This window comes from Ranitomeya imitator, chromosome 4 (genome assembly GCF_032444005.1).
Source record: "Ranitomeya imitator isolate aRanImi1 chromosome 4, aRanImi1.pri, whole genome shotgun sequence".
NCBI lineage: Eukaryota > Metazoa > Chordata > Amphibia > Anura > Dendrobatidae > Ranitomeya > Ranitomeya imitator.
The window spans coordinates 322,765,347-322,777,621 of NC_091285.1; the positions used below are offsets into that span (position 1 = coordinate 322,765,347).

The 12,275-nt window shown below is 44.7% G+C and overlaps 1 protein-coding gene across 2 annotated transcripts in view; it reads right to left on the reverse strand.

The window, feature by feature from the left end:
• Nucleotides 1–12,275, reverse strand: part of IQUB (IQ motif and ubiquitin domain containing) — a 90,427-nt gene that overhangs the window by 37,121 nt on the left and 41,031 nt on the right. For both annotated transcript variants that reach the window (XM_069764901.1, XM_069764902.1), the window contains one exon: nucleotides 4,932–5,102. In XM_069764901.1, the coding sequence (XP_069621002.1) occupies nucleotides 4,932–5,102 (171 nt within the window). The remainder of the gene's footprint in view (nucleotides 1–4,931; nucleotides 5,103–12,275) is intronic.

Consider the following 12,275-nt stretch of genomic DNA (forward strand, 5'->3'; position numbering starts at 1 on the left):
TTATATCTGTCTTTTTGATCGCGTGTTATTCCACTTTTTGTTCGGCGGTATGATAATAAAGCGTTGTTTTTTGCCTCGTTTTTTTTTTTTTTTTCTTACGGTGTTTACTGAAGGGGTTAACTAGTGGGCCAGTTTTATAGGTCGGGCCGTTACGGACGCGGCGATACTAAATATGTGTACTTTTATTGTTTTTTTTTTTTTATTTAGATAAAGAAATGTATTTATGGGAATAATATTTTTATTTTTTTTTTCATTATTTTGGAATATTTTTTTTTATTTTTTTTTACACATTTGAAATTTTTTTTTTTACTTTTTTACTTTGTCCCAGGGGGGACATCACAGATCAGTGATCTGACAGTTTGCACAGCACTCTGTCAGATCACTGATCTGATAGGAGTGCAGGCTGCTTCACAGTGCCTGCTCTGAGCAGGCTCTGTGAAGCCACCTCCCTCCCTGCAGGACCCGGATCCGCGGCCATCTTGGATCCGGGGCTGGAGGGAGCAGGGAGGGAGGTGAGACCCTCGCAGCAACGCGATCACATCGCGTTGCTGCGGGGGGCTCAGGGAAGCCCGCAGGGAGCCCCCTCCCTGCGCGGTGCTTCCCTGTACCGCCGGCACATCGCGATCATCTTTGATCGCGGTGTGCCGGGGGTTAATGTGCCGGGGGCGGTCCGTGACCGCTCCTGGCACATAGTGCCGGATGTCAGCTGCGATAAACAGCTGACACCCGGCCGCGATCGGCGGCGCTCCCCCCGTGAGCGCTGCCGATCGCATATGACGTACTATTGCGTCCTTGGGAAGTAAAGCCCACCCCACATGGACGCAATAGTACGTCTAATGGCAGAAAGGGGTTAAAGGACTCCTTAATCTCCATTCTAATCATCTCTTTGAGACTGGCCGTAATAGAGGAGGATTCTTCGGCTACCTACGGGGATAAGTAAGGTAGACTAGAGTGTAAGATCTACATGCTATACCCCCTCCCCTCCTTCCAGAACCTCACCGTCTGCTGAATACAGGGGTCACATAGTTTTTTAGGGTGTGAGTCAGGCAAGGGAACCTCGCAGATGGCACATTCCCTATGCTTCGCCTTACTGACGTTTTTCCTTCCCTGCATAAAACATATGAGGGGAGACTAGTCACTAAGTGAACTTTCTCGAAGATCACTTACCAGTGGCTGCTCACACCCAGAAATACCGAAGTACGAGGGGGATCCTTTTTGGCTGACCCTCCAGACCCCTGTCTGGAGGAGCTTCTGCGGCCCGAACCATCGCTCCTCTTTTCATGTTCCTTCTCCTTGGGTTTCTGGGATGCTTGTTCCAGCAGCACAACCTGCTGATCCTGATCCGATTCCATCCTTAGTAAAATGGAGCCAGAACCCGGGAACACGCTGCTGGAGCCGCCTTATAAAGCCCCTCCTTCGGTCAGCGCACCTTGCCCAGCTTGTTTGTTTGATTTTCCCGCCCTCCCGCAGCTGTGGGGGATCATCCGACGCTCAGGAGGGATTGCGGCATGATCTCCGGTGGGCACCGCCATCTTGGAGCCCCTGCGCATGCGCAGGAGCTCACCGACCCGGAAGTCGTCGCCGGCTCTGCCCCCCGACGTCACCACCGCTTACAGCGCTTCCTGTCAGCGCTGCAGCCCCGTGGAACGCCGAGGCCGGCCAGCTACGTTCCGATCAGCGCCCCCTAGATGCTGCCGCCCCCCCCCCCCCCCCGCACAGAGAGACCCAGCAGCACACGGGAAGGCACCTACCATCTGCTGGTCCCGGAGACCGGACACCCCCTGGCGACCGCTCCTCGCTGCCTAGCCACCGCCGTGCCGCCCTGCCAGGGCCACCGTGACTACCTCAGGTACCCGCACCGGCCGAAGTGGGAGACCCCCTCACCGCCAGAATCGGTCCGGCCGGCCTGGACTCCTGTAGTTTCTATAGGCATCCAGTCCCTTCAGGAACAGGAAACCAACTGATGCATGGGGAGAGGTGCCGCCCTTTTGTATCTGTAGGTTTCCTGTTCCTTAAGGGCGGATCCCCTCTCTCTCGTGTGCTGTCATGGGAGTCCGAATAAATAGTAGTTATTTCCATACTCTTATTTTTGTACCTAGTGTAGTGTCACTGTACAAAGAGAAAATGGTGGAAATCAAGTTCAGTACTCAACTGAACCGGTCAGATGTCAAAATAGACACCTGACCTATTTAGTTGATTACTGACTTGTATATTCACCATATTCTATATAGCACATTATGTGATAATGGTTGTCACACGCTACATATCTATGCTCACCTGGCCAGGTGTAAGAAATTGTGAATTCATGATCATGTATATGTTTATCATGAATTCATTATTTCTTACACTTGACTTGATGGGTATAGAGAGCATGACAGTCTTGACGCAATGACGTCAACAAGATTACCAATAAATAAATAAACATTTGGTTCCATTATTATCAGTATGCGGACCGTGTTTTATATCATTCTTTGTAAAGCAAAATAGGGAGTGCAACAGAGGTCAATTATGATGAAAAAATAAAAATTATTACCTCATCAACTATTACCCACTCCTGGTTTTGGATTACAAAATATGATATACATATCTACTGCCCATCTTTGGTCAACCTTTGTTTAGAGAGTAAAAAGATAGGAGACATGGTCAACACAACCAACACTAAAGTTTATTAATTAGAAAAATTTGTATCAGTATTTAATAATTGGTAAACATAAACATACAACAGGACATTTAAACAACATTGTTCTGCCATGACACCCGTCCAATATCGGACACAAAATAGGCCGCAAATTGGTCCCGCATAAGACCAACGGCTGCAGTTGACCGCATCGGGTGATGGTGAAAATCAGGCAATGGGTGTGAAACTGGTTCATCAAGTTCAATGTGGGGTCGCTCCTTAGCCATTATATAATTGTGTAGAACCACACAGGCTTTGACCACCTCGTCCACTGTTTCAACTTTTAGATTGATGGCTGTTGCAAGAATGCGCCATTTAGCAACCAGAATGCCAAAGGCGCACTCTACGGTTCTTCTGGCCCTGGTCAGTCTGTAGTTGAATATTCTTCTAGTGTGGTCCAAGTCCCTACTAGAATAGGGCTTCAGGAGATTTTCACACATCTGGAAGGCCTCATCACCAACCATAACAAATGGCAGCGGTGGGCCTTGAGTGTTGGGGAGAGGCTGTGGAGGGGGAAAATTAAAATTGTTGCCATACACCCGACGGCCCATATCCGAGCTCTTGAAGGTCTGGGAATCATTGCCACGGCCAAAACCTCCAATATCCACGGCGATGAAGCGACTCTCCGCATCCGCTATTGCCATGAGCACTACCGAAAAATATTTTTTATAATTATAAAACTCAGATCCGGTTCTGGCAGGTTTGACAATGCAGATGTGCTTTCCATCCACCGCCCCTAAACAGTTGGGGAAATCACACACGTTGAAAAATGTATTTGAAATTTCGCGCAACATGTCCACGGTGGGTACGGGTATAAACTCCTCACGGAGTACATTCCATAACGCACGACAGGTGTCCACAACAATTCCGGACAGGATGAGATTCCAAGGCGGTATTGGAAGTGCAGGGAAGATAAACTCTCTCCTGTGGCCAGAAATCTAGAAGAAAAAGAAACAAAAAAGACATTTAAAATCGGCTCTTAATGGTGTGTTTAAATAAGAAAAAGGTAAAAAAAAAAAAATACATGTCATAACCAAAAAATTGGACTGTCATTGGTTTAGTTTTGGAACGTACCGTAATGTCACTAACAGACGTTCCTCGGGTGGAATTGCTCTACGGAGCCGTGTGTCCTGTCGCCGTATGGAACCTTCTACACGAGACAGTAAATCCCGAAAAGAATCTTGAGACATTCTCGTGTAATCCTGGAATTTCTCCGGGTTGGCATTCAGCTCCGCATAGAGCGTGTGATATGCTCCACGGGTCTCACGCACTTCAATGATGGGGTGCCTCCAAAAACGCCGACGCTGTCTCCTTCTCCATCTTTGGCAGTTTCGGTCTTGCTCCCAAGCAAAAACACAGGCAAGGAAAAGCTTGAAGCTGAACTCCAGTTTGAAATAAAAGTTCTCCATTGAAAGATCCATCATGACACCGGAAACAGTAGCAAGCTCTGAAAATTTCTGTACCCCTAGGGTCTATATATTGAGAGCCAATCATGTACGCCCTCTCTATTCCCATTGGTTGTGTCTGGTAACCTTTTTTTTTAAGGTTTTTTTTTTGGGGAAAATGCCCAAAAAAACGCAAACGCATGCAAAAACGCATGTAAACGCGTGTAAACGCAGCGTTTTTTTTACGCACGCGTTAAACGCGTGCGTAAAAAAAACGCAGCGTTTACACGCGTTTACATGCGTTTTTGCACCATGCGTTTTTTTTTAAAACGCATGCGTTCAAAAACGCAAGTGTGAAACCAGCCTAAGATAAAAGCTCTCGCAGAAGTAGAATGATAAAAAAATTAGCTTATTTGCTAATTTGCTTATAGTTGCAAATTTCCTTATTTTCATGCTGTCTAGATAACTGTACCAACTTCATAGCATGAGAATACCCCTTTAACCCACAAGTTTCATATTTTTTGTGTTCATTTTTTTCCTCTTCTTCTAAGAGTCCTAGCTTTTTTATTTTTCTGCCGACATAGTCATACGAAGGCTTGTTTTATGTGGCTTGAGATTTCCAAGCCTTATTTCCAAGGTTTAAATCAATCTGCCCACTACACATTGTAGTGGACAACCTCTATCGATTCCACCACACTGGTGCTTAGCTGGGCTATACAAGCCTCCATTATCATCGATTTTTACGGTGATCTCAGTTTATGGTGTTGCGTCCATGACATGGACCTTCACATATGGCCTTCTGAAATGGGTGGGAAGCTTTTGCTATTTCAATCGATATAAATTATAAATAAAACAGCTATCTATCCTACCTTGATGGTCTGCTTAAGTGTCAAAAGGGCATCAAGCCTCTCATCCTGAGTGAAGTATTTGCTGTTGATACTGTTGTAGATGTCACGCAGTTCCCTGGCCCGAATAGTGTATTGGGTGTCCATTTCAGTTGTTTTTCCATCAAATGCTTTCCATCGTTTGGGTTCAGAGCACTTGACATGAAAAATAAAAATCACAATTCCAAAAGTTACAATGAAACAACGTTTCTTCCAGCTAAAACAAAATGTAAACACTGTAAATACAAGCAATGAAGTTCAAGATTCAAGGGGGATTAAAGACAAAGTAAAAATAAAAAATGTTTTTACAATTCTTCAAAGAATAGAGTCAAATTCACGTTTGCTAGAATTTGACAAAAATTGAGAAAAAATTGCAGGCACACATGAAATTACTCCAGGGAGGAGCTAAAATATATTTACATACAAATGTAGTGACTCTTTTTAGTCACAATTTGACAAATCAGACACATCACCTGAAAAACACAAATCCGGCTCACATTGGTGAACATAAAAAAACAGGCTAACAGAAATAAAACAGATGTAAAAAAATAATCGCAAGTTAAAAGAAGAATTTGGTGCAAATCAAAAACAGAATAAAAATATAAATAAAAATAGGAACAAATGCAATAATGAGATGAGCCCGTTGTGTTTCAGGGAAAGAAAAAAATGGAGCATATTTATCAATGCTGTCTAATTCTTAGTGCAAATTTAAATTAAATAATCTTGAAGCGAAGGTGCCATAAAAAAAATATTCCAGCAATTGAAAAATGTAAAGAATTAATGTTTACATTTTCTTAAAAAAATATTATCATTTGTTTATAATTTAGTAAAATATGAAAAATCATTTTCAAAAGTTTGGCATTTCCACTTTTAAACACTAGGGGGAGCAGCTACTGAAATTTGACAAAAACCTAGTGTACAACTAGCTCATATTACTGCACTGCAGTAATTATGGGCGGAGTCTGGTGACATAAGTGATGTCTCCTCTCCTCCCATTCTGGGTGTTTGCTAAGGGATAAGAGAGGATTCAGGAACACAGTGAGCAGCCATTTTGTTGGTGACTGCAGAGTTATACTGACAAGTAAACAGTCACAGAAGATGGCAGGCAGCAAGGATTCTGGGAGATATGTGGTGGAGGGAGCAGGGTGACAGCAGCACAGAGTATTTCAGGAGAGTAGTGTGCTGGTCTATAGGGGCCCCCTGTTCGGTGCGCAGAGCAGCCAGGGATTTACATAGAGCGCTGTCTTTTATACACATGGATGGACCATCTGCTTGTCTGCTCCACAGAAATCCAGGAAACATGTCTACTGATTGATGGCCCCTTCTGATCCAGACATTGCATGCAAAGACTCCATTCCCCTCCTCAGATCCTGTCCTGGCGATGTGTGAAAGCGAGGCGAAAGGCGAAGTACAGGGTTACACTGGGAAGCAGGTTAGGGGGAAATGTAGCCATATAGTAACGATAAAAATGAGACCCCTCTCTTCAGCTGCCTCACCAGCCCTCCCCTGACTGCACCTAACTGGAGGTCATGCTGCCCCTCTATTACCCCAGACCCGTGTGCAGGTGTTCAGCCAGAACCACCCTAGAATGGGTCCCCTTTCTGAAGATAATACCGCCATATAGATCACACAAAATACCGCCATATAGCTCACACATAATACTGTTATATAGTTCTCACATAATACTGTCAAATAGATCACACATACCACCACATAGATCACACATAATGCCGCCAGTGTTCTCATATACCACCATATGCTTCTCACATAATACTGCCATATAGATCACCCATAATGCCGCCATATAGATCTCACATAATACCGCCATATACTTTTCACACATACCGCCATATACTTCACACATAATACTGCCATATACTAATCACATAATACCCTCATATAGATCACACATAAAACTACCATATAATTCTCACCTAGTACTGCCACATACATCACACATAATCCCACAATATAGTTCTCATATACCACCATCATATAGTTTTTACATCATTCCACAATACTGATCAAACATAATGCCGCCATATAGAGCACATATAATACCGTCACATAGATCATACAATACTTGGCAGCATAATGTGTGATATATATATCTATATATATAATTGTCTAAGGGGTACTTCCGTCTGTCTATCTTTCTGTCTGTCGGCAACTTCCGTCACGGAAATCCCGCATCACTGATTGGTCTCGCCAGCTGCCTGTCAGGGCTGCCACAATCAATCAGCGACGGGCACAGTCCGATTAGTCCCTCCCTACTCCCCTGCAGTCAGTGCCCGGAGCCCGCATACTCCCCTCCACTCTCCACTCACACAGGGTTAATGCCAGCGGTAACTGGCCGCGGGTACCGCACTCCGTAACCGCTGCTATTAACCCTGTGTGACCAAGTTTTTACTATTGATGCTGCGTTTAAAGATCTAATGTTACAAAAAAAAGGTTATTCTCACCCTCCGACATGGCGCTGTCCTCGGCAGTGCAAGCAGCAGGTTCCGGTGCTAAGGATGCTATGCAAGAACGACCTGCGATGACGTCACGGTCATGTGACCGCGACGTCATCACAGGTCCTGCGCTTATACCAACCCTGGGACCGGAAGCTGCCGCGTGCATCGCACACAAGCACCAGGACTACAAGGGGCCCTCGGAAGGTGAGTATGTTTATTTTTTTATTTTAAGTCTTTTTTAACCTGTTACATATGTGGCTGGGCAATATACTACGTGGCTGGGCAATATACTATGTGACTGGCCAATATACTATGTGACTGGGCAGTATACTACGTGTCTGTGCTATATACTATGTGGCTGGGCAATATACTACGTGACTGTGCTGTATACGTGTCTGTGCTGTATACTACGTCGCTGTGCAATATACTACGTGGCTGGGCAATATACTACGTGATTGGGCAATATACTACGTGACTGGGCAATATAATACGTGACTGGGCAATATACTACGTGATTGGGCAATATACTACGTGACTGGGCAATATAATACGTGGCTGGGCAATATACTATGTGGCTGGGCAATATACTACGTGGCTGGGCAATATACTAAGTAGCTGGCCAATATAGTATGTGACTGGGTAATATACTACGTGGCTGGGCAATATAATACGTGGGCTGGGCAATATACTACGTGACTGGGCAATATACTACGTGATTGGGCAATATACTACGTGATTGGGCAATATACTACGTGACTGGGCAATATAATACGTGGCTGGGCAATATACTATGTGGCTGGGCAATATACTACGTGGCTGGGCAATATACTAAGTAGCTGGGCAATATAGTATGTGACTGGGTAATATACTACGTGGGCTGTGCAATATACTACGTGGACATGCATATTCTAGAATACCTGATGCGTTAGAATCGGGCCATCATCTAGTGTATATATATATATATATATATATACTAGATTGTGGCCCGATTCTAACGCATCGGGTATTCTAGAATATGCATGTCCCCGTAGTATATGGAAAATGATGATTCCAGAATTCGGTGCAGACTGTGCCCGTCGCTGATTGGTCGAGGCAACCTTTATGACATCATCGTCGCCATGGCAACCATTATGACATCTACGTCGATACTGTGCCCGTCGCTGATTGGTCGAGGCCTGGCGGCCTCGACCAATCAGACGCGAGATGTCTACGTCCTTTATGACATCATCGTCTCTGTGCCCGTCGCTGATTGGTCGAGGCCTGGCGGCCTCGACCAATCAGAGACGCGGGATTTCCTGGACAGACAGACAGACAGACGGAAAAACCCTTAGACAATTATATATATAGAAGATATATATATATATATATATATATATATATATATATATATCTCGACATAATGTGTGGCCTTTATGGGAGTATTATGTGATAAATATATATGGCGGCATTATACGTGATCCATATGGTATTGTGCTGCTCTAGGGAGGTCACAGAGATGTATGGTGGAAGTAGCAGGGTGACAGGAGCACAGAGTATTTCAGGAGAGCAGTGTACTGGTCTATGGGGGGGGGGGAGTTGTTGTGAATTCTGTGGCTGAATTCACTCCTGTGGTCACAAGTGGTACTGCAGCTTCTGAGCTTCCTCCCTCAGGTGTTCTGGTGAGCTCGTTGGCTGCTTTGTTATTTAACTCCGCCTGATTCTGTCTTCCTTGCTCCTTGTCAATGTTCCAGTGTTGGATCTGAGCTTCTGGATCTTTCCTGTGGCCTGCTGCTCTGCTTAGATAAGTGCTTCTTTGCTTTTGTTGCTACTTTTTCTGTCTAGCTTGTCAATTCGTTTTGCTGGAAGCTCTGAGACGCAAAGGGTGTACCGCCGTGCCGTTAGTTCGGCACGGTGGGTCTTTTTGCCCCCTTTGCGTGGTTTTTTGCTTTAGGGTTTTTTGTAGACTGCAAAGTTCTCTTTGCTATCCTCGCTCTATCTAGAATATCGGGCCTCACTTTGCTGAATCTATTTCATCCCTACGTTTGTCTTTTCATCTTGCTAACAGTCATTATATGTGGGGGGCTGCCTTTTCCTTTGGGGTATTTCTCTGAGGCAAGTCAGGCTTGTTTTTCTATCTTCAGGCTAGTCAGCTCCTCAGGCTGTGCCGAGTTGCATAGGTAGTGACAGGCGCAATCCACAGCTGCCTTTAGTTGTGTTTAGGATAGGTTCAGGTATTGCGGTCTACAGAGATTCCACGTCTCAGAGCTCGTTCTATTGTTTTTGGGTTATTATCAGATCACTGTGTGTGCTCTGATTGCTGGCACACTGTGTCACTGGATTGCCTACATAACAGTACAAGGAGCCGCAACCTAATGATTCTCAATAGAGGGAAAAAAAAGTTCTGACATCATTTTTTTTTCTCAGCTCTGTGTTCAGTCTTTTTTTTCCCCTAGACATTTGGGTGTTTCAGGACACAGGTGTGGACATGGATATTCAGGGTCTGTGCTCTTCAATGGATAATCTCGTTACAAATGTACAAAGGATTCAAGATACTATTGATCAGAAATCTATGTTAGAACCAAGAATTCCTATTCCTGATTTGTTTTTTGGTGATAGAACTAAGTTTCTTAATTTCAAAAATAATTGTAAGCTATTTCTGGCCTTGAAACCTTATTCTTCTGGTAATCCTATTCAACAGGTTTTGATTATTATTTCTCTTTTGCGCGGCGACCCTCAGGACTGGGCATTTTCTCTTGCGCCAGGAGACCCTGCATTGAGTAATGTCAATGCGTTTTTCCTGGCGCTCGGATTACTTTACGATGAGCCTAATTCAGTGGATCAGGCTGAGAAAAATTTGCTGGCTTTGTGCCAGGGTCAGGATGATATAGAAGTATATTGTCAGAAATTTAGGAAGTGGTCAGTACTCACTCTGTGGAATGAATCTGCGCTGGCAGCTTTGTTCAGAAAGGGTCTCTCTGAGGCTCTTAAGGATGTCATGGTGGGTTTTCCTATGCCTGCTGGTTTGAATGAGTCTATGTCTTTGGCCATTCAGATCGGTCGACGCTTGCGCGAACGTAAATCTGTGCACCATTTGGCGGTATTGTCTAAGATTAAACCTGAGCCTATGCAGTGCGATAGGACTATGACCAGAGTTGAACGGCAAGAACACAGACGTCTGAATGGTCTGTGTTTCTACTGTGGTGATTCCACTCATGCTATTTCTGATTGTCCTAAGCGCACTAAGCGGTTCGATAGGTCTGCCGTCATTGGTACTGTACAATCCAAATTCCTTCTGTCCATTACCTTGATATGCTCTTTGTCATCGTATTCTGTCATGGCGTTTGTGGATTCAGGCGCTGCCCTGAATCTGATGGATTTGGATTATGCTAAACGTTGTGGGTTTTTCTTGGAGCCTTTGCGGTGTCCTATTCCGTTGAGAGGAATTGATGCTACACCTTTGGCCAAGAATAAACCTCAGTACTGGACCCAGCTGACCATGTGCATGGCTCCTACACATCAGGAAGTTATTCGCTTTCTGGTGCTACATAATCTGCATGATGTGGTCGTGTTGGGGTTGCCATGGCTGCAAACCCATAATCCAGTATTGGATTGGAACTCTATGTCGGTATCCAGCTGGGGTTGTCAGGGGGTACATGGTGATGTTCCATTTTTGTCTATTTCGTCATCTACTCCTTCTGAGGTCCCAGAGCTCTTGTCTGATTATCAGGATGTATTTGAAGAGCCCAAGTCCGATGCCCTACCTCCGCATAGGGATTGTGATTGTGCTATCAATTTGATTCCTGGTAGTAAATTTCCTAAAGGTCGATTATTTAATTTATCCGTGCCTGAACACACCGCTATGCGCAGTTATGTGAAGGAATCCCTGGAGAAGGGACATAGTCGCCCATCGTCATCACCACTGGGAGCAGGGTTCATTTTTGTAGCCAAGAAGGATGGTTCGCTGAGACCGTGTATTGATTACCGCCTTCTTAATAAGATCACTGTTAAATTTCAGTATCCCTTGCCATTGTTATCTGACTTGTTTGCTCGGATTAAGGGGGCTAGTTGGTTCACTAAGATAGATCTTCGTGGTGCGTATAATCTGGTGAGAATCAGGCAAGGAGATGAATGGAAAACTGCATTTAATACGCCCGAGGGTCATTTTGAGTATCTAGTGATGCCATTCGGACTTGCCAATGCTCCATCTGTGTTTCAGTCTTTTATGCATGACATCTTCCGTGAGTATCTGGATAAATTCCTGATTGTTTACTTGGATGACATTTTGATCTTCTCAGATGATTGGGACTCTCATGTGAAGCAGGTCAGAATGGTTTTCCAGGTCCTGCGTGCTAATTCTTTGTTTGTGAAGGGATCAAAGTGTCTCTTCGGTGTGCAGAAAGTGTCATTTTTGGGGTTCATTTTTTCCCCTTCTACTATCGAGATGGATCCGGTTAAGGTCCAAGCCATCCAGGATTGGACTCAGCCGACATCTCTGAAAAGTCTGCAAAAATTCCTGGGCTTTGCTAATTTTTATCGTCGCTTCATCTGTAATTTTTCTAGCATTGCCAAACCATTGACCGATTTGACCAAGAAGGGTGCTGATTTGGTTAATTGGTCTTCTGCTGCTGTGGAAGCTTTTCAGGAGTTGAAGCATCGTTTTTGTTCTGCCCCTGTGTTGTGTCAACCAGATGTTTCTCTTCCGTTCCAGGTCGAGGTTGATGCTTCTGAGATTGGAGCAGGGGCGGTTTTGTCACAGAGAGGTTCTGGTTGCTCAGTGTTGAAACCATGTGCTTTCTTTTCCAGGAAGTTTTCAGCTGCTGAGCGTAATTATGATGTGGGCAACCGAGAGTTGCTGGCCATGAAGTGGGCATTCGAGGAATGGCGTCATTGGCTT